We start from the raw sequence: 25,847 nt of genomic DNA on the forward strand, positions 1-25,847 counted from the left end.
GCTGGTTTCCACTTCCCCATCCTGTCGTTGGTTTCCACTTCCACATCCTGTCGCTGCTTTCCACTTCCCCATCCTGTCGCTGGTTTCCACTTCCCCATCCTGTCGCTGGTTTCCACTTCCCCATCCTGTCGTTGGTTTCCACTTCCCCATCCTGTCGTTGGTTTCCACTTCCCCATCCTGTCGCTGGTTTCCACTTCCCCATCCTGTCGCTGGTTTCCACTTCCCCATCCTGTCGCTGCTTTCCACTTCCCCATCCTGTCGCTGGTTTCCACCACGACAGGCGTCATGTCTCCTTAAAACGGGACAAGTCCAATAGCACCAGACCCACCGCCACCGTGGTCCAGCTCCAACCAACAGGTACATTTTGTGTTTCAATTCCGATTTATTTGGTTAATTTGTTCGTTTAGTCACATGACCAACCTGTCTGGCTTGGCAGTTTGCACAGTTACATTTCGTTAGCCATTTACACACAGCTCTGAAAGACCACACACTCCCAACACTCCCAGTACTCCAACACTCCCAGTACTCCCAGTACTCCAACACTCCCAACACTCCCAGTACTTCAACACTCCCAGTACTCCAACACTCCCAGTACTCCCAGTACTCCAACACTCCCAACACTCCCAGTATTCCAACACTCCCAGTACTCCCAATATTCCCAACACCCCCAATACTCCCAATATTCCCACAGCCACTCAGTTCTTAAGTTAAACAAGCACGTCACCGGACCACACTAACAAATATGGCGACTTCCTAGCTTGACATCATTTGGTTCTTTGAGTTGACCCAGAATCCAATATAAAAAAGCTAAAAATGTCAGTGATGCTCATCTACCACTAATCATCTATCACTAATCATCTATCACTAATCATCTATCACTAATCGGTGAGATCTTACCTGTGTGTGGCTCGTGCCTGTTTCTATAACCTCCAAATAAGCTTCCATGAACCGTACCGTGAACCCGTGAAACTGCCATTTCTCTGCAACTGTTGTGAAGAAGGTCTGCAGGACTACACGACTCCTCCTCCTCCTCCTCCTCCTCTTCAGACGAGACACCAGTCGTCGTGTAAGTATGCTGCAGGTGTGGACCTCCTGCAGAGCGGCTGTCGGCACGCGGCCGGAGGAAGCACACCTGAACCCGCTGACACTGATGAGGATCAGATGAAGACCAGCTGTGGTCAGCTTGTTGATGAGAAGAAGACCTACAGATGCAAACGTGGAGCTGCAGAGGAAACTACAGGGTAGGTTTAAGTTCCACTGTAAGCGCCCCTAAAGGACTTGCTCGTTGGGGGTTGAGCTGACGGAGATTCCATGACAACATCCTCATCCAGGCACGAAGGTCATGTCTATGTGTGTAGGTTCATTTCACACGCCTACGTAAAAAAAACAAAAAACAAATCCTGATTGTGATTAAGGGGACGGGGCTTTGCAGGGGGGACGGGGCTTTGCAGGGGGGTGGGGGGGCAGTAAAACTCTGGCGAGGGGAGCTGGCTCAGCTCCCATGTGATCGATCTGATGTAGGTGACCCGTGGCCTGTCTACTGCGCTCAGCATGCGTCCTACATATGGCTCTTTACAATCACACTCTCCTACGAGTAAGTTAAATATGTTGCATCTTTGTACATTGCTTTCTATCAAAGGCTAGCGATGGTTCTGAACAGAAAGTTCTGGTTCTGTTCACGTGGCAGAGTAAGGCTGCTGCTCCGCGGTGGAAAAGAACTCCAACCTTTCCACGGTGTTCTTTAAAGAATCGGTCCTCGAGAGCCCCCTGGTGTCCACCACCGTAAACACAGCCCCATGTCCGGTCCGGAGGTGGACAAGTTCCGCTCAGAGGGTCGGGTCAAACATGGCTGCTCTGACGACGTGTTGGGCGGGATCAAACATGGCCGCCGTCATCAAAGGCTCAGACGCTCCCGCTGCTAACGCTGTAACATGACGTCATGCGGGGACTTCTGTCACTTCCGCTAACTTCCTCCCGCCATCCTGTAACATGACGTCATGCAGGGACTCCTGTCACTTCCGCTAACTTCCTCCCGCCATCCTGTAACATGACGTCATGCAGGGACTCCTGTCACTTCCGCTAACTTCCTCCCGCCATCCTGTAACATGACGTCATGCAGGGACTCCTGTCACTTCCGCTAACTTCCTCCCGCTGCCCCGCTACCCATTCTTCTAAGGTGAGAGCCAAACAGTCCTTTATGAGTTGTATATGAAAGTCTCATATCATTACAGTCTCATATCATTACAGTCTCATATCATTACAGTCTCATATCATTACAGTCTCATATCATTACAGCCTCGTTTCAAGGTTGTGTTCATACTAAATGTATTGAGGTCATCGGTGTTTGTAACAATCAGACAAGTTTTTATGACGTCAGTTACAGTTTGTAGAGACCGCTGAATATGTTTCAGCTCCTGCAGACGCCGGAAGTCACCCCCACTCTCTCTCTCTCTCTCTCTCTCTCTCTCTCTGGTTTAGCTGTCAGAGCTTTCCACAGCCTCTCCAGATCGTCTCAGTCCCTTTATTCGCCACAGGCGACATATTTACAAAGACCAGAAGATGGAGCACGAAACAAAACAACCAAACAGGAAATGGGGTGAACAGTCAGATTGGGGTAATAACTTGTGTTTCCGTTGGATGGTGGTTGAGTGCTGCAGGGGAGGGTCAGGCCACGGAAGCCCACACTGGCCTGCCTCTCCCTGAGTGGAGGAAGTCATACAAAGGGCGTCATGACGGTGGAGGAGTGACGCAGTCCCTGGATGGCGGCGTAGGGACCCTGCTGGAAATAGTGGTGGTATCGAGGCATGTGGAAGGAGGGGAAGGAGGGGCCACTACCCTGCATGGTGCCTGCCAAGGCGGTGGGTGTCAGGGGCATGCCCAGTCGGCTGTAGGGTGGCAGGGAGCCCTGGATGGGGTGGGGCAGGGGTGGGGTGCCAGTGCTCATGGCCGAGAGGGTCTGGGGGTGCTGGAAGCCTGAGAAACCGGAGGTGGTGGTCACCCAGGAGCTGAGGGACAGGTTGTCTGAGGCTGTGAACGCCGAGCCTGGAGGACACAAGGGTCGTATTAGTAACTTACTTAAATGTGTGTGTGTGTGTGTGTGTGTGTGTGTGTGTGTGTGTGCGAAGACAAGATAAAGGTTCAGTTTGACATGTATAACTATTACGAATGTTTTGTCATTCCCTCCATCATAAACGCTGTAATCTGACGCTTCTTTTGCCATCTGTGTCTTGTGAGTTGTTGCAGTCGATGAATTAAATGTAAATTCACGAGTAACTAAACCCCAGAGCATGTTCGTTAGTTTGGTGACATCCACAGGTTAAACGCCATGTTTCGGTTAAAACATGGCAGGCTGGTCCTGGTACTCTGGTGTTAGCATAGCAGGATAACACAGCTGCAGATAATAGTGCTAATAATGGATCTGTAGTAGGAAGTTGTGCTAAAGAACCAGCAAACTGACAGTCTACTGACAACTGTCAGTGCTGCTAAATCAAACAGAGCCATTGTTCATGCTATCGCCTGCAGCTGTGTTTGTCCTGCTATGCTAACACCACAGAGTACCGGGATGAGCCTGCCATGTTTTTAGAGTTAACACAGTTTTTACTTGTAGATGTCAACAAGTCACTAACATGGTCTAAAGGCTTTATTTACACCTTGAATTGTGTTTCTTCTTGTCGTCTCACTGTTTTCTGGAACTTTTTGTTTCTTTTTTTTGATGCTCCTCAGGTTTCTTTTGCTGTTCCCATCCACACATCTGTCACCACTCCTCACTTTGTTGTGTTTCTTTGTTTCATTACATCACATATCAAATGATAAAGAAATGAGAGGAAAAAGAGCGATGTTTGTAATAGATTCTACTTCAGTCTTGTTTTTGATCCGCTGAATATTTAAGTTGTGTTACTATTACTTTAACAGGCAATATTCAGGTAAGAAAACAGCTGGAGATGTTTGGCAGGCTAGGTGCAACAGCTGCAGCAGTTGGGTTTGGTTGTGGGTCCGAGTTGCATCAGGACTTTCAGGCCTGTACAAACCTCTACAGCCCACACTTGTGAGTACAAAGATGGAAAAGAAAAGTGTGGCAGCAGAAGTGCGGTAGCAGAAGTGTGGTAGCAGAAGTGTGCTAACAGAAATGTGACAGCAGAATTGTGGTAGCAGAAGTGTGGTAACAGAAGTATGGTAACAGAAGTATGGTAGCAGAAGTATGGTAGCAGAAGTATGGTAGCAGAAGTGTGGTAGCAGAAGTGTGGTAACAGAAGTATGGTAGCAGAAGTATGGTAGCAGAAGTGTGGTAGCAGAAGTGTGGTAACAGACGTGCGGTAGCAGAAGTGTGGTAGCAGAAGTATGGTAACAGAAGTGCGGTAGCAGAAGTGTGGTAGCAGAAGTGTGGTAGCAGAAGTGTGGTAGCAGAAGTGTGGTAGCAGAAGTGTGGTAGCAGAAGTATGGTAACAGAAGTGCGGTAGCAGAAGTGTGGTAGCAGAAGTGTGGTAGCAGAAGTATGGTAACAGAAGTATGGTAACAGAAGTGTGATAGCAGAAGTGTGATAGCAGAAGTGTGGTAGCAGAAGTGTGGTAGCAGAAGTATGGTAACAGAAGTGTGATAGAAGAAGTATGGTAGCAGAAGTGTGGTAACAGACGTGTGGTAAAAGATGTGCGGTAGCAGAAGTGTGGTAGCAGAAGTGTGATAGCAGAAGTGTGGTAACAGACGTGTGGTAACAGACGTGTGGTAACAGACGTGCGGTAGCAGAAGTGCGGTAGCAGAAGTGTGATAGCAGAAGTGCGGTAGTGGTAGCAGAAGTGTGGTAACAGAAGTGTGATAGCAGAAGTGCGGTAGCAGAAGTGTGGTAGCAGAAGTGCGGTAGCAGAAGTGCGGTAGCAGAAGTGCGGTAGCAGAAGTGCGGTAGCAGACGTGCGGTAACAGACGTGCGGTAACAGAAGTGCGGTAGCAGAAGTGCGGTAGCAGAAGTGCGGTAACAGAAGTGCGGTAACAGAAGTGCGGTAGCAGAAGTGCGGTAGCAGAAGTGCGGTAGCAGAAGTGCGGTAGCAGAAGTGCGGTAGCAGAAGTGCGGTAGCAGAAGTGTGGTAGCTTGTGGTAGCTTAAGTGTGGTAGCAGAAGTGTGGTAACAGAAGGGTGGTAACAGAAGGGTGGTAACAGAAGTGTGGTAACAGAAGTGTGGTAACAGAAGTGTGGTAGCAGAAGTGTGGTAACAGAAGGGTGGTAACAGAAGTGTGGTAGCAGAAGTGCGGTAGCAGAAGTGCGGTAGCAGAAGTGCGGTAGCAGAAGTGCGGTAGCAGAAGTGTGATAGCAGAAGTGCGGTAACAGAAGGGTGGTAACAGAAGGGTGGTAACAGAAGGGTGGTAACAGAAGTGTGGTAACAGAAGTGTGGTAACAGAAGTGTGGTAGCAGAAGTGCGGTAGCAGAAGTGTGGTAGCTTAAGTGTGGTAGCAGAAGTGTGGTAACAGAAGTGTGATAGCAGAAGTGTGATAGCAGAAGTGCGGTAGCAGAAGTGCGGTAGCAGAAGTGCGGTAGCAGAAGTGCGGTAGCAGAAGGGTGGTAACAGAAGGGTGGTAACAGAAGTGTGATAGCAGAAGTGTGGTAACAGAAGGGTGGTAACAGAAGGGTGGTAACAGAAGGGTGGTAACAGAAGGGTGGTAACAGAAGTGTGGTAACAGAAGGGTGGTAACAGAAGGGTGGTAACAGAAGTGTGATAGCAGAAGTGCGGTAGCAGTAGTGCGGTAGCAGAAGGGTGGTAACAGAAGGGTGGTAACAGAAGGGTGGTAACAGAAGTGTGGTAACAGAAGTGTGGTAACAGAAGTGTGGTAGCAGAAGGGTGGTAACAGAAGGGTGGTAACAGAAGGGTGGTAACAGAAGGGTGGTAACAGAAGTGTGGTAACAGAAGTGTGGTAACAGAAGTGTGGTAGCAGAAGTGCGGTAACAGAAGTGCGGTAGCAGAAGTGCGGTAGCAGAAGTGTGGTAGCAGAAGTGTGGTAGCAGAAGTGTGGTAGCAGAAGTATGGTAACAGAAGTGCGGTAGCAGAAGTGTGGTAGCAGAAGTGTGGTAGCAGAAGTATGGTAACAGAAGTATGGTAACAGAAGTGTGATAGCAGAAGTGTGATAGCAGAAGTGTGATAGCAGAAGTGTGGTAGCAGAAGTGTGGTAGCAGAAGTATGGTAACAGAAGTGTGATAGAAGAAGTATGGTAGCAGAAGTGTGGTAACAGACGTGTGGTAAAAGATGTGCGGTAGCAGAAGTGTGGTAGCAGAAGTGTGATAGCAGAAGTGTGGTAACAGACGTGTGGTAACAGACATGTGGTAACAGACGTGCGGTAGCAGAAGTGCGGTAGCAGAAGTGTGATAGCAGAAGTGCGGTAGTGGTAGCAGAAGTGTGGTAACAGAAGTGTGATAGCAGAAGTGCGGTAGCAGAAGTGTGATAGCAGAAGTGCGGTAGCAGAAGTGCGGTAGCAGAAGTGCGGTAACAGACGTGCGGTAACAGAAGTGCGGTAGCAGAAGTGCGGTAGCAGAAGTGCGGTAACAGAAGTGCGGTAACAGAAGTGCGGTAGCAGAAGTGCGGTAGCAGAAGTGCGGTAGCAGAAGTGCGGTAGCAGAAGTGCGGTAGCAGAAGTGCGGTAGCAGAAGTGCGGTAGCAGAAGTGCGGTAGCAGAAGTGTGGTAGCTTGTGGTAGCTTAAGTGTGGTAGCAGAAGTGTGGTAACAGAAGGGTGGTAACAGAAGGGTGGTAACAGAAGTGTGGTAACAGAAGTGTGGTAACAGAAGTGTGGTAGCAGAAGTGTGGTAACAGAAGGGTGGTAACAGAAGTGTGATAGCAGAAGTGCGGTAGCAGAAGTGCGGTAGCAGAAGTGCGGTAGCAGAAGTGTGGTAGCAGAAGTGTGATAGCAGAAGTGTGGTAACAGAAGGGTGGTAACAGAAGGGTGGTAACAGAAGGGTGGTAACAGAAGGGTGGTAACAGAAGTGTGGTAACAGAAGTGTGGTAACAGAAGTGTGGTAGCAGAAGTGCGGTAGCAGAAGTGTGGTAGCTTAAGTGTGGTAGCAGAAGTGTGGTAACAGAAGTGTGATAGCAGAAGTGTGATAGCAGAAGTGCGGTAGCAGAAGTGCGGTAGCAGAAGTGTGGTAGCAGAAGTGCGGTAGCAGAAGGGTGGTAACAGAAGGGTGGTAACAGAAGTGTGATAGCAGAAGTGTGGTAACAGAAGGGTGGTAACAGAAGGGTGGTAACAGAAGGGTGGTAACAGAAGGGTGGTAACAGAAGTGTGGTAACAGAAGGGTGGTAACAGAAGGGTGGTAACAGAAGTGTGATAGCAGAAGTGCGGTAGCAGTAGTGCGGTAGCAGAAGGGTGGTAACAGAAGGGTGGTAACAGAAGGGTGGTAACAGAAGTGTGATAGCAGAAGTGCGGTAGCAGTAGTGCGGTAGCAGAAGGGTGGTAACAGAAGGGTGGTAACAGAAGGGTGGTAACAGAAGGGTGGTAATAGAAGTGCGGTAACAGAAGTGCGGTGGCAGAAGTGTGGTAACAGAAGGGTGGTAATAGAAGTGTGGTAACACAAGTGTGGCAACAAAGGTGAGGTAACAGGCTCACCCCGGGCGTGCGTGGCGTGTGCATCCTCCGCCAGGTTGTCCTCGTCTCCAGCGTAGGTGCGGATCGGCGACCGGGCGTATGAGTGCTTATGGATCAAACTCTCAACACTTTCCCTACAGCAAGTGCCAAAGAGAGAAGCCCAAAATATATCTCTACATTCATTTTCCATGTTCAGAATGGAACGCCTCATAAATGTCGTTACCTCTGGCAGAAGACAAGAGTTAGGTAGCGTTTACATCTCTTACTTCACCACAATAATAAATAATAAATACCTGAACCACACAAATGAAAGCAGTATCTTTATATTTCTGTATGATTAGCCAAGAACAAAGTATACACACAAACACACACACACACACACGCACATACACAGAATGCCGCTGAACTTGAAAAAATGTAGTGCAAGAAAATGCTTGCATGTGTGTGTGTGTGTGTGTGTGTGTGTGTGTGTGTGTGTGTGTGTGTGTGTGTGTGCATGTGTGTGAATGCATGCTTGTGTATTTGCACTTTGTTGATGTGTAATTTATATAGATTGTGTTGGTGTGTGTGACACTGGACTGTGTATAAAGCTGTTTTGTATTGCTGGATGATGTGATGATGATGTGATGTTGGATGCGATGGTGGATATGAGGGTGATGTGATGGTGGATGTGATGGTGGATGTGATGTGATGTGATGGTGGATGTGATGGTGGATGTGATGGTGATGCTATGTGGATGTGATGGTGATGTGAGGGTGGATGTGATGGTGATGTGAGGGTGGATATGATGGTGGATGTGATGTGATGTGATGGTGGATGTGATGGTGATGCTATGTGGATGTGATGTTGGATGCGATGGTGGATATGAGGGTGATGTGATGGTGGATGTGATGGTGGATGTGATGTGATGTGATGGTGGATGTGATGGTGGATATGATGGTGATGCTATGTGGATGTGATGGTGATGTGAGGGTGGATGTGATGGTGATGTGATGGTGATGTGAGGGTGGATGTGATGGTGATGTGAGGGTGGATATGATGGTGGATGTGATGGTGATGTGGTGGTGGACGTGATGGTGATGTGAGGGTGGATATGATGGTGGATGTGATGGTGATGTGGTGGTGGATGTGATGGTGATGTGATGGTGGATGTGATGGTGATGCGATGGTGGATGTGATGGTGATGTGGTGGTGGATGTGATGGTGATGTGATGGTGATGTGATGCGGTGGTGGATGTGATGGTGATGTGATGGTGATGTGGTGGTGGATTTGATGGTGGATGTGATGGTGATGTGATGCGGTGGTGGATGTGATGGTGGATGTGATGGTGGATGTGATGGTGATGTGATGGTGGATGTGATGGTGATGTGACGCGGTGGTGGATGTGATGGTGGATGTGATGGTGATGTGATGGTGATGTGGTGGTGGATGTGATGGTGGACGTGATGGTGATTTGATGGTGGATGTGATGGTGGATGTGATGGTGATGTGATGGTGATGTGATGGTGGATGCTGCATGAGCTCATCTGAGTCCTGTCACACAGCCCTTCTCAAGAACACCGTCACAAACGGAGGGGGTGGTGTCATGCTTGTGTCTGTTTTATCCGTGTGTGTGTGTGTGTGTGTGTGTGTTTATATAGGAGGATGGACAGGCAAACAGTGGTCTGCATCATAAGTGCCATGCGTCCACATTAGGACCCCCCTCCCCCCCAATTAGGTTAGGAAAGTGCAATATATGTCAGCAAAGCAGTACAAATGTGTGTGTTTTATCAGGGCCCAGCTTGTTCTGCACAGAGGCCACCGCAGGCTCCCACAATGTATGGCAGTGGGAGGAGGCATGGAGACGGGGATGGGGTGGGGGGTCAGTGGGGGTGGTTTGGGGGCTGGCTTCAATCAGTCACCATGGCCAATTGAATTACACCATGTTTTAGTGCAGTGGCCGACTCCAGACTAATGCGATTTCTGCAGCTCCCTGAAGATCAATTGATCAGGTCTAATTCACAACCCTCAAAAAGGAGAGAGACAGAGAGATAGAAGAGAATAGAGGGAGGGGGAGATAGAGGGAGAGAAGGAGAAAGATAGAGAGGAGAGAGTTGTTGTCTGGCTTTGTTTCGACTTGTTTGATAAAGGAAAATGGGCTGATGGTTTGATTTTGTCAGCTGATCAGGGCACAAGTGCAGGAATCAGCAGTTACAAAGTGTGTGTGTGTCTGTGTGTGTCTGTGTGTGTCTGCGTGGATGGATATGTGAGTGTGTGTGTTTCTTTGGACCAAGCCTACAAATGCTTTGGATGAGGTGGTGTGTCCGTGAATGTGTTTGTGTTTTGTGTGACTGAATGTTTTACACAGGCCAAAGTGAACTGCACCAGGCTGAGCTCTCTCATGCACACACACACGCACGCACACTCCATCCTCCGTCTTTATCTTATCAGGACTGGCGGGTCAGAAATAAACAGACTACCCAGAATTCCCTGTACCTCTCCATGTCCGTCAGCCTGGAGGAGTCCCGGAAGCCCTTGGCGAACGGGTTGCTGTCAATCTTCAGCTTGGTTATCTGCAAAACACACGAGATTCCCCCACAACACACGTCAGACGCAGCTTTTCTCTTTCTTACTCCCTCCATCTCCTCGTCCGTTGTTTCTCTCTTTCTGGATTCCTCCTTCCTTCCTTCTATTCTCTTCCTCCCTACTATGTTACAGTGTTACAATGTTACAACCTTACAACCTTAAAATGCTACAGTGTTACAATGTTACAACCTTACAACCTTAAAATGCTACAGTGTTACAACGTTACAACCTTACAACGGTACAACGCTACAGTGTTACAATGTTACAACCTTACAACGGTACAACGCTACAGTGTTACAATGTCACAACCTTACAACCTTGAAACGCTACAGTGTTACAATGTTACGACCTTGCAACCTTACAATGCAACAGTTTTACAATGTTACGACCTTACAACGCTACAGTGTTACAATGCTACAACATTACAATGCTACAGTGTTACAATGTTACGTTGCTTACAACGTTGCAATGTTACAGTGTTACAGTTTCATTTAGCAGACGTAGTGACGTACATGTGAGACTTATAATACAACACAAGCAAGGATCTAGTCAGGAGACAACAACACAAGTAATTGCCAAAAAACTAAAATTAGTCTCGAGTCCGACAGGACACCGGTGTCAACAGGCACAAAGGCCTTCTGTGCACAGGGTGCACAGAAGAGATTTTTTTTCCTTCTTCCACCCTCTGGCTCTTCCACCTCCCCTCTGACTTTCTTATTTTGTCTCTTCGCCTCTCGTTTTCCCTGACGCTTTCTTTCTCTGAGTGAATGTGTGTGAATGTGTGTGTGTGAAAGGGTGAATGTGTGTGAATGTGTGTGAAAGGGTGAATGCGTGTGAAAGGGTGAATGCGTGTGAATGGGTGAATGCGTGTGAATGTGTGTGAATGGGTGAATGCGTGTGAAAGGGTGAATGCGTGTGAATGGGTGAATGCGTGTGAATGTATGTGTGAAAGGGTGAATGTGTGTGAATGTGTGTGAAAGGGTGAATGCGTTTGAAAGGGTGAATGCGTGTGAATGGGTGAATGCGTGTGAATGTATGTGTGAAAGGGTGAATGCGTGTGAATGTATGTGTGAAAGGGTGAATGCGTGTGAAAGGGTGAATGCGTGTGTGAAAGGGTGAATGTGTGTGTGAATGTGAGGCATACACTGTAAAGCGCTGTGCGTGGTCGGTAGACTAGAAAAGTGCTACATGAAAGCGCTGTATAAATGCATAAAGCTCTGTATACATGCAGTCCATTCACCATTACGCGACATTTAATCATCTGGGCACATTTAATTAAAGTGAGCAACATGCTGTCCTTTGAAAATTCATTTGGCATTTGAATTGTGTTTGCTGTTGACTCCCGAAGAATTGTGTTGAAGGAAACAACATCATTTAAAGATTTTGTCTTTAATAATTATATCTAAAGTGAATCTACTGCATTTGCCCGTTGTGACAATGTTTTTCTGCTCGTTTGACAGGGAGGGTGTAGTTCTGCAAATTGACTATAATAAATATCTATAAGCTGGTTGTGATGTTTGTGATGTTTGTGACGTGGGCTGGGCAACTGTCAGTCACTCACCAGCTGGTTCTGGTAGGCCGTGACAGCCGTGAAGACGGTCTCAGTGAAGACGAAGGTCCGGAACTCCTCAGACTTGAGGTTGAGCAGGGAGGCGGTGTGGTCCTTCTTCTTGATGATGTGGACCCGAGGCTGATACTTATGCATGGAGTTGAGGATGATCTGTCAGAAAATCAGGACGATGAGAAACATTAAAGGCACAATTTCCATCTGAGTGCCGACCCGTCGCCCGAGGAGTCAAACAGCACACACAAACAAAAACTGGGCTTCGAAAAACTTGAGACGAACAGTGGGCCAGTTAGACTTCTGTATGGTTCCTGGCAGGAGAACAGTGGGCCAACTAGACTTCTGTACGGTTCTTGACAGAAGAACAGTGGGTCAGCTAGACTTCTGCATGGTTCTTGACAGAAGAACAGTGGGTCAGCTAGACTTCTGCATGGTTCTTGACAGAAGAACAATGGGCTGGCTAGACTTCTGTACGGTTCCTGGCAGAAGAACAGTGGGCCAACTAGACTTCTGTACGGTTCTTGACAGAAGAACAGTGGGTCAGTTAGACTTCTGCACGGTTCTTGACAGAAGAACAGTGGGCCGGCTAGACTTCTGTACGGTTCCTGTCAGAAGAACAGTGGGCCGGCTAGACTTCTGTACGGTTCTTGACAGAAGAACAGTGGGCTGGCTAGACTTCTGTACGGTTCCTGACAGAAGAACAGTGGGTCAGCTAGACTTCTGCACGGTTCCTGACAGAAGAACAGTGGGTCAGCTAGACTTCTGTATGGTTCCTGACAGAAGAACAGTGGGCCAACTAGACTTCTGCACGATTCCTGGCAGAAGAACAGTGGGCCAGCTAGACTTCTGTACGGTTCTTGACAGAAGAACAGTGGGCCAGCTAGACTTCTGTACAGTTCTTGACAGAAGAACAATGGGCCAGCTAGACTTCTGCACGGTTCTTGACAGAAGAACAGTGGGCTGGTTAGACTTCTGCACGGTTCCTGACAGAAGAACAGTGGGCCAACTAGACTTCTGCACGGTTCCTGGCAGAAGAACAGTGGGCCAACTAGACTTCTGCACGGTTCCTGACAGAAGAACAGTGGGTCAGCTAGACTTCTGCACGGTTCCTGACAGAAGAACAGTGGGCCAACTAGACTTCTGCACGGTTCCTGGCAGAAGAACAGTGGCCAACTAGACTTCTGTACGGTTCTTGACAGAGGAACAGTGGGCCAGCTAGACTTCTGTACGGTTCTTGACAGAAGAACAGTGGGCCAGCTAGACTTCTGCACGGTTCTTGACAGAAGAACAGTGGGCTGGCTAGACTTCTGCACGGTTCCTGACAGAAGAACAGTGGGCCAAATAGACTTCTGCACGGTTCCTGTCAGAAGAACAGTGGGCCAACTAGACTTCTGCACGGTTCCTGACAGAAGAACAGTGGGCTAACTAGACTTCTGCACGGTTCCTGGCAGAAGAACAGTGGGCCAACTAGACTTCTGCACGGTTCTTGACAGAAGAACAGTGGGCTGGCTAGACTTCTGCACGGTTCCTGACAGAAGAACAGTGAGCCAACTAGACTGATGCACGGTTTCTGGCAGAAGAACGGTGGGCCAGCTAGACTTCTGTACGGTTCTTGACAGATGAACAGTGGGCCAACGATACTTCTGTACGGTTCTTGACAGAAGAACAGTGGGCTGGTTAGACTTCTGCACGGTTTCTGGCAGAAGAAAAGTGGGCCAACTAGACTTCTGCACGGTTCCCTGGCAGAAGAACAGTGGGCCAGCTAGACTTCTGTACGGTTCTTGACAGAAGAACAGTGGGCCAACTAGACTTCTGCACTGTTCCTGACAGAAGAACAGTGGGCCAACTAGACTTCTGTACGGTTCCTGGCAGAAGAACAGCGGGCCAGCTAGGCTTCTTTACGGTTCCTGTCAGAAGAACAGTGGGCTAGCTAGACTTCTGTACGGTTCTTGACAGAAGAACAGTGGGCCAGCTAGACTTCTGTACGGTTCCTGTCAGAAGAACAGTGGGCTAGCTAGACTTCTGTACGGTTCTTGACAGAAGAACAGTGGGTCAGCTAGACTTCTGCACGGTTCCTGACAGAAGAACAGTGGGCCAACTAGACTTCTGCACGGTTCCTGGCAGGAGAACAGTGGGCCAGCTAGACTTCTGTACGGTTCCTGACAGAAGAACAGTGGGCCAGCTAGACTACGGTTCTTGACAGAAGAACAGTGGGCCAGCTAGACTTCTGTACGGTTCTTGACAGAAGAACAGTGGGCTGGCTAGACTTCTGTACGGTTCCTGACAGAAGAACAGTGGGTCAGCTAGACTTCTGCACGGTTCCTGACAGAAGAACAGTGGGCCAACTAGACTTCTGCACGGTTCCTGGCAGGAGAACAGTGGGCCCGCTAGACTTCTGTACGGTTCTTGACAGAAGAACAGTGGGCCTGCTAGACTTCTGTATGGTTCTTGACAGAAGAAGTCTGCTGGGTCTCAGTCACCAGCACTGCATTACCTCCACTGGTATTTACAATTATACTTCAGGAAAGAAATGTCACACCTCTCTGTAGGTCAAAAGAAAACATCGGCCTGTGTAGACATGTAGGGACCTTTACTAAACTTTAGCAAATCACGTCTTTAGTCTGTCGTGTAAGTTAATAAATAAATACTGGATGTGTTCCCCTCCCCCCAGAAATCTGAAAGCAAACGACTTATCCATCTATCTATCTATGCGGGTAAAACGATAGATTTAGGTGAAAGGGTGAATAAATTATCAACAAAACCTCTATATTACGTGCATATAGTACGCTCCTTTTTATGAAAGCTTTTACAAATGTTCGATATTTGTTTTTATTTATGCTGTTTTTGTTTTTGCTCTTACTTGTTTGGTCTTACTCTTTTTTGCCTTGTATAGTTTTATTTTTCTATTTTCCTGTGAAGCATTTTGTGGCATTGTTTTAGAAAAGTGCTATATAAATAAGATTATTATGATTATTGTCATTATTATGATTATCATTATTATTATTATTGTTATTGTTATTATTATCATCATTATTATTATTGTTGTTATTATATTATCATGATCATTATCATTCTTATTCTTCTTATTGTTGTTATTATTATTATCATTATTATTATTATTGTTATTATAATTGTCGAATCTATTTATTGTTTTGGACGAATGGAGTAAAAAAAATCCAGTTTTTGGAGGTTTGACTTGACAACCAACCGCTTTCATGTGGTGTCCGTTTGACTTCAGGGGAATATTCAGATGTTCCTCAGCAGCAGCTTTTTGAATATTGAGACGTTCCTCAGCAGCAGCTTTTTAGATATTGAGATGTTCCTCAGCAGCAGCTTTTTAGATATTCAGATGTTCCTCAGCAGCTTCTTAGCCCTGGTGTTGTGTCGCCTCCAGCTCCTCGGTGTAGGACAGCGGCAGCGCATGAAGACATGAGGCCTTCTGCAGAGGAATCAGTCGGCCGAGTGAAGAAGAGCGGAACCGTCTCCCGAAAACCTTTCCTAGCCGATTCGTGAGGCGCCCCTGCTTTGAGTGTTGTTGTTTTTTAAATTTAGGAGCATTTATTTATTTATTAACAAAAATGCACGCGCACACACACAGTGTCTATCCATTAGAGCTGGTAATAATAATAATAATAATAATAATAATAATAATAAAAATAGTAATATATAACATTAATAACTTGACAATTCTGTATTTTGTTATGGTCATGCCAACAAAGCAATTTGAATTTGAATAACAATAAAAATGATCATAATAATAATAATATATAATAATAGTATTGATAACAATAATATGATCATAATCATAACAGTATTAATAGTGATAATAATAATAATCATACCAATAATAATCATAATAACAATCATAATCATAATCATAATCGTAAGGAAGGGTAAATCCGTGCTGCCCTGTTCAAGTGTCCCGCGTTATAAAAGTGACTCGGAAGTTAAAGGAAAGAAGGTGATTGAAGGCAGTTCTCTCGAGTCAGTAACTGGCTGTTGGAGTGAGGGCAGTGTGACGCATGTGGCCGTCATGTCGTCTGTAAAGACCAGACTCCGTCCTGACAAACCTTCACTGGTCCCGCCGAGCAACAACAACAACAACATCATATTTTCTGGAGGAAATGAGTCTGTCATATTCAGATGTGTGTGTGTGTGTGTGTGTGTGTGTGTGTGTGTGTGTGTGTGTGTGTGTGTGTGTGTGTGTGTGTGTGTGTGTGTTTGTTAGCAGGCATCGTCCAGTCAGAAACTTACATGTCCGTGCTGGTCCAGTTCGTTGTTGGTCAGCTTGACTTTCTCGAACGAGACCATCTGCTTCAGCAGCTGCTCCCCGCTGAAGGGCGAGTCCGGGTGGACGTACAACCTGCGGCACAGGAAGCACGGCTCTGTCGCTACGCTGCCAAAGTTACACGCTCTCCACAACAGCCCTGCACAACAGCCCTGCACAACAGCACTGCACAACAGCACTGCACAACAGCCCTGCACAACAGCACTTCAACCAGCGTCACGGAGCATGCTCCCCAACACACAGGCAGGCTCTGTCTAAGGCTGCCTGGCCGGCCCAAGGCCTAGGCCCCCGGCAGGAGGCCTCTGCCTCCCCCAACGTGACAAGCTGGCTGACGTCGTGAGACTACAACTGCTTACTCACCTTCATTTTTCATCATTCGTCTTCCTCTCTTAATTAAAGCCGTTGCTTACAACGGAAGTAGAAAGCTGGAGGAAGCCATCGCACAAAACATCAGAGAACACAAATAAACAGCTGTTTTGATGCGGACCGGAAGTCCAGCAGTATGTGCCCACCTGGCAGGGAGTGGCGGGTCCGCTTTACCCGCCACGAGCCACGAGGAGCGGTGGTAGGCGTAGCGGTACCGCTTGTTGTCCACCGGCACGACGTCCATCAGCACGATGTAGCGGGCTTCCGGCAGCAGACCGGACACGGACACGCGGATGGTGGGGAACATCCTTCTGTTGGGGGCAGCACGCGCCGTTACTCATGCACACTGTTCAGGGCAGAGGGGGAACTACACACTGTTTACGTCACCTGCGGGTCCCCCCAAACAGAGACGAGACTGAACGGGTTTAGTGGTTTGAAGCATCATACAAACTGCTTTCCAAAAACCTTGCACAGCAAAATACGACCGTGTGTTGATGTGCTGCCATTACGTGTTCATGACGTCAGTTAAACGAGCCTAAGGACCGGATGTGGCGTGCTGTAAAGCCCCGTGAGGCACAGGTGTGTCTTGTGATGCTGGGCTACGCAGAATAGAGGACCCGACGTGGCGCTGTGCCGCCGTACCTGCCAGACTTGGTGATGATCATCTCGGTGCCGAGGTCGTGGAACTTGTCCCACAGCTCTTTGGTCTCCAGACTGCAGCAGATCTTGGCCATCTCCTCGCTGGGGACGCCGGGGCTGCTGGGGATGAGCGGCTCCGTGCACGCGGCGGGCGCGCTCCCGCTGAAGTCTCCGTGCCCGTCCAGAGGCGACAGGTCGCCCAAACCCTGGTTGCAGGAGGACTTTTCTACAAATTGCTCTGTCGGGGCAGATGGAGACCAATCATGTGATTTAATGTCGTCAACACAGGAAGAGCAAACTCACAACTGAAGCTGGCTTATTATTTTATTATTATTATCATTACTGTTACTATTATTATTATTATTACTATTATTATTAAGAAGAAGAAAAATAAGAATAATAGGAATGTAAAGTATGGATTCAAATCCAGATACAGGGAGAAATCTATTTCATCTATTTAAGCCCGTTATTATTATTATTATTATTATTATTTTTTTATCAAAATTATTACTAAAGTTATTATTGATAATATCAATATTATTACTATTACCATTATTATTAATATCATTATTGTTGTTGGGTTGAGTGCCCATAATGTTTCATGCAGGCAAACTGAAAATAAAAGCAAATTGCGAGCAGATAATGAAGAAGAATATTTTGCACAGGTTAATTTCAATTCCCCTCGCCACGTCATCAGCCTGAAAGCCTCGTGACGTGGTGTTTAAAACGAACCGCGTTTCCTGCTGCCAGTCTGTAAACAACGTCTCTGCGTCCAGACGCTGATCCAGACTCCATGGAGACCAGAACCGATGACGTCATTAAGAAGTAATTAAAGGTAAAGATGTCATTAAGAAGTAATTACTGGTTAAAGGGTGACTGCGTGCAGGAGAAACAGAGATGCTTCACTCGGTTAATTGCAAAACGTCCTATATTTGGTTTTAAAAAATAATTTAAATCTAAAGTGACCCTTTTAAAAATGTCCTTAATTTTTCTTTTTGTATCCGTTTAGGAATCAATATTATAGGCTTTGGTAAAACCAAATGCGCGTACATTTTATGCAAAAAAGTGCAACCCTGTTGCAGGTTATATTATTATTATTATTTTTATTATTGTTATTATTATTATTTTATTATTGTTATTTTTATTTTATGATTGTTATTATTATTATTATTATTATCGCTATTATTATATTATCATCATTATTATTATTATCATTATCATTATAGGCTCCAGCTTCCCGCCACCCCGACTGGGATAAGCGGCTTGGATAATGGTTGGATCATCTATTCTATAGTATGGGATCGTACACACACACACACACGCACACGCACACACTCTATATAGTATATATGTATATAAATGTTTTTCTTTAAATCGTGTAACCCTTTAGTAGACCTTTACCAATAAATATTATGAAGTCTATAAATATAACAACGTCTATAAATATTATCAGGTTTATAAATACAATAAAGTCAATCAGTGAATCAAGTTGCATTTTTATAGCGCTTTTCTCGCCTGCAAATATAAAGTCTGTAAATATCATAAATTCTCTAAATATGATGAGGTGTATAAATATAAAGTCTGTAAATATTATAAATTCTATAAATATGATGAGGTGTATAAATATAAAGTCTGTAAATATTATAAATTCAATAAATATGATGAGGTGTATAAATATAAAGTCTAAATATTATAAATTCTATAAATGTGATGAGGTTTATAAATATAAAGTGTATAAATATAAAGTATATAGATATAAAGTGTATAAATCTTATGAAGCGTGTAAATCTTATGAGGTGTATAAATATAAAGTGTATAAATATTATGAGGTGTATAAATATTATGAGGTGTATAAATATAAAGTGTATAAATATGAATTGTATAAATATTATGAGGTGTATAAATATAAAATGTATAAATATGAATTGTATAAATATTATGAGGTGTATAAATATAAAATGTATAAATATGAATTGTATAAATATTATGAGGTGTATAAATATAAAGTGTATAAATATGAATTGTATAAATATTATGAGGTGTATAAATATAAAGTGTATAAATATGAATTGTATAAATATGAGGTGTATAAAGCGTGTAAATATAAAGTGTATGAATATTATGAGATGTATAAATCTTATAAAGCGTGTAAATATAAAGTGTATAAATCTTATAAAGTATATGAATATAAAGTGTATAAATCGTATAAAGTATATAAATATAAAGTGTATAAATCTTGTAAATATATAAATATAAAGAGTATAAATCTTATAAAGCGTGTAAATGTTATAAAGTGTGTACATTTTGTAAAGCGTGTAAATATGTGGTCGAAAGCGACTTGGCGAGGGGGGCGTGAAGGAAGCGCAGCTTCGCGGCGGCCGGTGACGGTGCGGACCCCGCCGCCCGCCGGCCCCGGCCCCCAGTCCCGGCCGCCGCCCCCGGCCCCCTGCCCCCGGCCCTCGGCCCCCGGCCCCGGCCCGACTCACCCAGGGGTTTGATCGTGCTCTCCTCCGCGTCTTTGTCTTTGGGCTTGCCGCTCGACATCAGAGCGGCTATGGAGAAAGCGTTGGCGCGTGACGAGAGCTGCGGTTTGGGGGAGCTCGTGTACTCCATGGCGACGGCAGAGGAACCAGATTCTTCCACGGGACCGACCCGCTGCTCGGCCAGACTCAGCAGTCACACAGGCGTCCTCCTCGGTCTCGGTCTACAGTACGGCTTCCTTAGTTTGCCACTGCCAGAGGTGCTGGGGTCGCGGGACGCATCGCTAGAGGGATCCGGATCCGGTGCCGGCGGGTCACGTCAGAGGCCGGCTGCGCATTGGGGAGACTCGACCCTCGCGCTCGCCTTAATTTTACACTCACCCTCCGCCGCTATCGAGCGCGACCAATCGCTGCCTCGGCTGTGACGTCACACCTCCATGTCCCACATACGGAACAGCAACACTGACAGAGAGCCGGCAGCCAATTACAGACAAGTCCTCTTCCGCCTCCGTCCGTCCTCCGACAACAGCCTCGAGTCAACAGCACAGCTGTTTCTGGACCTTTACTCCAGATGTGCGACTCATGGACACGACGCGAGAGCTGGAACACTGATATTTCGTTCACGTCACACACACACACACACACACACACACACACGCACACACACACACGCGCACGCACGCACGCACACACACACACACACACACACACACACACACACACACACGCACGGCACGGTGCCTGTAGCCCGTCAGTTAGAAACCCACACTGACGTCCAGCACACGTTTCATCACGCGTGTCAACTGTTTACAAACTCGTGGCAGGTGATTGATGTTTTCGGCACGTGTATGTAAACTTTCACCTGCCGGCCAGCACAGAGTCCTGGTACTCCGCCAGGGTCTAACGTCAGGTGATATCACCTGCCGGCCAGCACAGAGTCCTGGTACTCCGCCAGGGTCTAACGTCAGGTGATATCACCTGCCGGCCAGCACAGAGTTCTGACAGTCCGCCAGGGTCTAACGTCAGGTGATATCACCTGCCGGCAAGCACAGAGTTCTGACAGTCCGCCAGCGTCTAACGTCAGGTGATATCTCCTGGCGGCAAGCACAGAATTCTGGTAGTCCGCCAGCGTCTAACGTCAAGTGATATCTCCTGGCGGCCAGCACAGAATTCTGACAGTCCGCCAGGGTCTAACGTCAGGTGATATCACCTGCCGGCAAGCACAGAGTTCTGACAGTCCGCCAGCGTCTAACGTCAGGTGATATCTCCTGGCGGCAAGCACAGAATTCTGGTAGTCCGCCAGCGTCTAACGTCAAGTGATATCTCCTGGCGGCCAGCACAGAATTCTGACAGTCCGCCAGGGTCTAACGTCAAGTGATATCTCCTGGTGGCAAGCACAGAGTTCTGACAGTCCGCCAGCGTCTAACGTCAGGTGATATCTCCTGCCGGCCAGCACAGAGTTCTGGTAGTCCGCCAGGGTCTAACGACAGGTGATATCACCTGCCGGCCAGCACAGAGTTCTGGTAGTCCGCCAGGGTCTAACGTCAAGTGATATCTCCTGGCGGCCTGCACAGAATTCTGACAGTCCGCCAGCGTCTAACGTCAGGTGATATCACCTACCGGCCAGCACAGAGTCCTGGTAGTCCGCCAGGGTCTAACGTCAGGTGATATCACCTGCCGGCCAGCACAGAATTCTGGTAGTCCGCCAGCGTCTAACGTCAGGTGATATCTCCTGGCGGAAAGCACAGAATTCTGGTAGTCCGCCAGCGTCTAACGTCAAGTGATATCTCCTGGCGGCCAGCACAGAGTTCTGACAGTCCGCCAGGGTCTAACGTCAGGTGATATCTCTTGGCGGCCAGCACAGAGTTCTGGTAGTCCGCCAGGGTCTAACGTCAGGTGATATCTCCTGGCGGCAAGCACAGAATTCTGGTAGTCCGCCAGCGTCTAACGTCAAGTGAAATCTCCTGGCGGCCAGCACAGAATTCTGACAGTCCGCCAGGGTCTAACGTCAGGTGATATCACCTGCCGGCAAGCACAGAGTTCTGACAGTCCGCCAGCGTCTAACGTCAGGTGATATCTCCTGCCGGCCAGCACAGAGTTCTGGTAGTCCGCCAGGGTCTAACGACAGGTGATATCACCTGCCGGCCAGCACAGAGTTCTGGTAGTCCGCCAGGGTCTAACGTCAAGTGATATCTCCTGGCGGCCTGCACAGAATTCTGACAGTCCGCCAGGGTCTAACGTCAAGTGATATCTCCTGGCGGCAAGCACAGAATTCTGACAGTCCGCCAGCGTCTAACGTCAGGTGATATCACCTACCGGCCAGCACAGAGTCCTGGTAGTCCGCCAGGGTCTAACGTCAGGTGATATCACCTGCCGGCCAGCACAGAATTCTGGTAGTCCGCCAGCGTCTAACGTCAGGCGATATCTCCTGGCGGCAAGCACAGAATTCTGGTAGTCCGCCAGCGTCTAACGTCAAGTGATATCTCCCGGCGGCCAGCACAGAATTCTGACAGTCCGCCAGGGTCTAACGTCAAGTGATATCTCCTGGCGGCCAGCACAGAATTCTGACAGTCCGCCAGCGTCTAACGTCAGGTGATATCTCCTGCCGGCCAGCACAGAGTTCTGGTAGTCCACCAGGGTCTAACAACAGGTGATATCACCTGCCGGCCAGCACAGAGTTCTGACAGTCCGCCAGGGTCTAACGTCAAGTGATATCTCCTGGCGGCCAGCACAGAGTTCTGACAGTCCGCCAGGGTCTAACGTCAGGTGATATCTCTTGGCGGCCAGCACAGAGTTCTGGTAGTCCGCCAGGGTCTAACGTCAGGTGATATCTCCTGGCGGCAAGCACAGAATTCTGGTAGTCCGCCAGCGTCTAACGTCAAGTGATATCTCCTGGCGGCCAGCACAGAATTCTGACAGTCCGCCAGGGTCTAACGTCAGGTGATATCACCTGCCGGCAAGCACAGAGTTCTGACAGTCCGCCAGCGTCTAACGTCAGGTGATATCTCCTGGCGGCAAGCACAGAATTCTGGTAGTCCGCCAGCGTCTAACGTCAAGTGATATCTCCTGCCGGCCAGCACAGAGTTCTGACAGTCCGCCGGGGTCTAACGTCAAGTGATATCTCCTGGCGGCAAGCACAGAATTCTGACAGTCCGCCAGGGTCTAACGACAGGTGATATCACCTGCCGGCCAGCACAGAGTCCCGGTAGTCCGCCAGGATCTTACGACAGGTGATATCACCTGCCGGCCAGCACAGAGTTCTGGTAGTCCGCCAGCGTCTAACGTCAGGTGATATCACCTGCCGGCCAGCACAGAGTTCTGGTAGTCCGCCAGGGTCTAACGTCAGGTGATATCACCTGCCGGCCAGCACAGAGTCCTGGTAATCCGCCAGGGTCTAACGACAGGTGATATCACCTGCCGGCCAGCACAGAGTTCTGGTAGTCCGCCAGGGTCTAACGTCAAGTGATATCACCTGCCGGCCAGCACAGAGTCCTGGTAGTCCGCCAGGGTCTAACGTCAACTGATATCTCCTGGCGGCCAGCACAGAGTTCTGACAGTCCGCCAGGATCTAACGTCAGGTGATATCTCTTGGCGGCCAGCACAGAGTTCTGGTAGTCCGCCAGGGTCTAACGTCAGGTGATATCTCCTGCCGGCCAGCACAGAGTCCTGGTAGTCCGCCAGGGTCTAACGTCAAGTGATATAACCTGCCGGCCAGCACAGAGTTCTGACAGTCCGCCAGGGTCTAACGACAGGTGATATCTCCTGGCGGCAAGCACAGAATTCTGACAGTCCGCCAGGGTCTAACGTCAGGTGATATCACCTGCCGGCCAGCACAGAGTTCTCGTAGTCCGCCAAGGTCTAACGTCAGGTGATATCACCTACCGGCCAGCACAGAGTCCTGGTAGTCCGCCAGGGTCTAATGTCAGGTGATATCACCTACCGGCCAGCACAGAGTCCTGGTAGTCCGCCAGGGTCTAATGTCAGGTGACGAGATGAGAACTATAAGCCCACTAGGTGGACCCTCGCGGAAAAACACCGAACAAAGCTTTTGCAACACACACACAGGATCCTTATTGGGTGCAGGGACGGCAGTTTTGGGTTAATCCGTTCTATGAGACACACCAGTGAGCCCCTAATTCCCCCTCCGCCCCCTCAACAATCTCTCTCTCTCTCTCTCTCTCTCTCTCTCTCTCTCTCTCTCTCTCTCTCTCTCTCTCTCTCTCTCTCTCTCTCTCTCTCTCTCTCTCTCTCTCTCTCTCTCTCTCTCTCTCTCTCTCTCTCTCTCCCTCTGACAGTGGCAAAACTCTGCTTGATTACTGATTCAATATAATTTTATAAATTCTCCTAAAAATCCAAACTATGACACACTACCAGCTGTAGTTGATACACACTATCAGTTGTCATTGATACACACACTACCGAGTGTAGTTGATACACACTATCAGGTGTAGTTGATACACACTATCAGGTGTAGTTGATACACACTATCAGTTGTCATTGATACACACACTACCGAGTGTAGTTGATACACACTATCAGGTGTAGTTGATACACGCTACCAGGTGTAGTTGAAACATACTACCAAGTGTAGTTGATACACACACTACCGAGTGTAGCTGATACACACACTACCGGGTGTAGTTGATACACACTACCGAGTGTAGCTGATACACACACTACCGGGTGTAGTTGATACACACTACCGGGTGTAGTTGATACACACTACCGGGTTTAGTTGATACACATGTAGCCCAGTGCTTAATTGAGCTACTGTATGAAGCTACAATAAATAAGATCAATAAATGAGTTACAGTTCATCTGATAAATAAGCTATATTCTCTCCATGGTTGTATACACTGCTATTTACAATGGTTACAAGTTGAGTGTATCAGTTGTACAGTAAGCCCTAATGCCAGGTCGCTCATGGGCCTTGTTTATTTCAAGTGTTTACGGTATGGTTGCTGCCCATTGCTCATCTTTTCCTCTATCTGGATGAATATGTCATTCATCCCTTTTCTTTGTTTTCATTGGTCACTGTTTACCGTAACTAGCCAACCCGTATGTATGCTGAGATAAGGGGCGGGACATAGAAGCTTGACATCGGTGATTTGAGGTAAAGCGGTCAGAAAGCTGGACGACGAAGACGAATGAACCGAAGCTTCTCTGTGTTGTAACGTTAGTAGCTGTTTGTACACAACGTTGGATCAACGGATGGTGACTCCTGCGGACTCGTGTGTACTTATAGGATATCCAAGAGGTAAATACATGTTTCTGGAACTATTGTGTAAAACTGTGACTACTCTTTGTGGTGTTATACGCTAATCGCGGCTAGCGGTTAGCCTAGCCGCTAGGCTAACCGCTAGCGATTCATTCATATTCATGTTAGCTAACGAGGGTTGCTAACGCTAGCTAAGTGACAAGTTGCTGCCAGGTTAAAACGAGCTGGTATTTGGACTTGGTCATGTAGTCCATGTTGTTGATTCAGGACCGACAGTGGTGGTGTGTGGACCAGTGAAGGAAGGAAAGCTCTTCGGGGGGACAACAACGGAGACCGGTTCTCTTCTTGGGGCCTGGGACTGTTCCTGTTGCTGTGTGTGTGTGAGGATTCGTCGCCTCTACTTCTCCGACCTGGAGTGCGGGCCTGTCGCCATTCCCCCCCTCCTCTCTGCCTCTTCAGCTCTCTTCTCTTCTCCCAGCCCGCTTTGGCTACTCATCACCCTGGCCCGGGTTCCGTGAGTACCGGTACCCATCCCGAGTCTGCACGTGCTTTTATTTAGGCTTGGTCGGTCAGTAAACAAGCGAAGTTTTTAGGCCAGCGTTCACTTTCAACAACAACAGGCCCGCAACGGTAACCACGGTGACGGACTGTTACAGTGTGTGAGTGTGTGTGTGAATGGGCGGCCATTTTCTTTTATTTGTGATACATGCACATATTGATTGTACATTGAGTTGACTTGATTTTGGGAATTACTTTGATTATTGATTAGAATTGGAATAGGCTTGTCGCCTATTTGTTTAATTGGATTTTGTATATTGTAAATTATTGTGATCTTTCTATTATTATGTTCATTCACTAATTAATACAAGTACACTTTCTTTATTAACCTTTGTGTGGTAAATAGATATTCGCCATTGGTATTTGTATTAAAAGCAAAAGTGTTGCGTCCTTAATTAAATAGATAAGATCCTAAAATATAATTACATTAAAGGTACACATTGTATATTAAAGGTACATAAGGAAGTTGTTCTAACCACTTCCTCTAGTTGATGGAGGCACTAAGCGTCAAATTTACATAGTTTATCACTTCAGGTAATAGCGACCAGTATTCATTAGAAGAACTCAGGCCCCGCCCACATGGGAGGGGTTACACACACTACCAGGTGTAG

At 47.4% G+C, this 25,847-nt stretch overlaps 1 protein-coding gene across 1 annotated transcript; it reads right to left on the reverse strand.

Moving 5' to 3' along the window:
* Positions 1-2,713: 2,713 nt before the first annotated feature.
* Positions 2,714-19,622, reverse strand: tbx20 (T-box transcription factor 20). Its single transcript, XM_056286795.1, has 8 exons — positions 19,467-19,622; positions 16,984-17,218; positions 16,488-16,652; positions 15,942-16,050; positions 11,685-11,843; positions 10,034-10,110; positions 7,579-7,691; positions 2,714-3,042 (listed from the first exon to the last, which is right to left on the reverse strand). Exons 1-8 carry the CDS (start codon positions 19,591-19,593, stop codon positions 2,714-2,716), a joined length of 1,314 nt encoding a protein of 437 aa, XP_056142770.1. The 5' UTR covers positions 19,594-19,622.
* Positions 19,623-25,847: the final 6,225 nt, after the last annotated feature.

Source organism: Lampris incognitus, chromosome 9 (assembly GCF_029633865.1).
Source record: "Lampris incognitus isolate fLamInc1 chromosome 9, fLamInc1.hap2, whole genome shotgun sequence".
NCBI lineage: Eukaryota > Metazoa > Chordata > Actinopteri > Lampriformes > Lampridae > Lampris > Lampris incognitus.

What these genes read in the sequence shown, in the direction of transcription:
- tbx20 (XM_056286795.1), bottom strand. Translation starts at nt 19,593, where the DNA reads ATGGAGTACACGAGCTCCCCCAAACCGCAGCTCTCGTCACGCGCCAAC. An exon ending in AACTGGACCAGCACGGACAT is followed by an intron (nt 11,844 to 15,941) that starts GTAAGTTTCTGA and finishes ATTTTCTGACAG; the next exon opens with ATCATCCTCAACTCCATGCA. An exon ending in AGGCTGACGGACATGGAGAG is followed by an intron (nt 7,692 to 10,033) that starts GTACAGGGAATT and finishes CACTTGCTGTAG; the next exon opens with GGAAAGTGTTGAGAGTTTGA.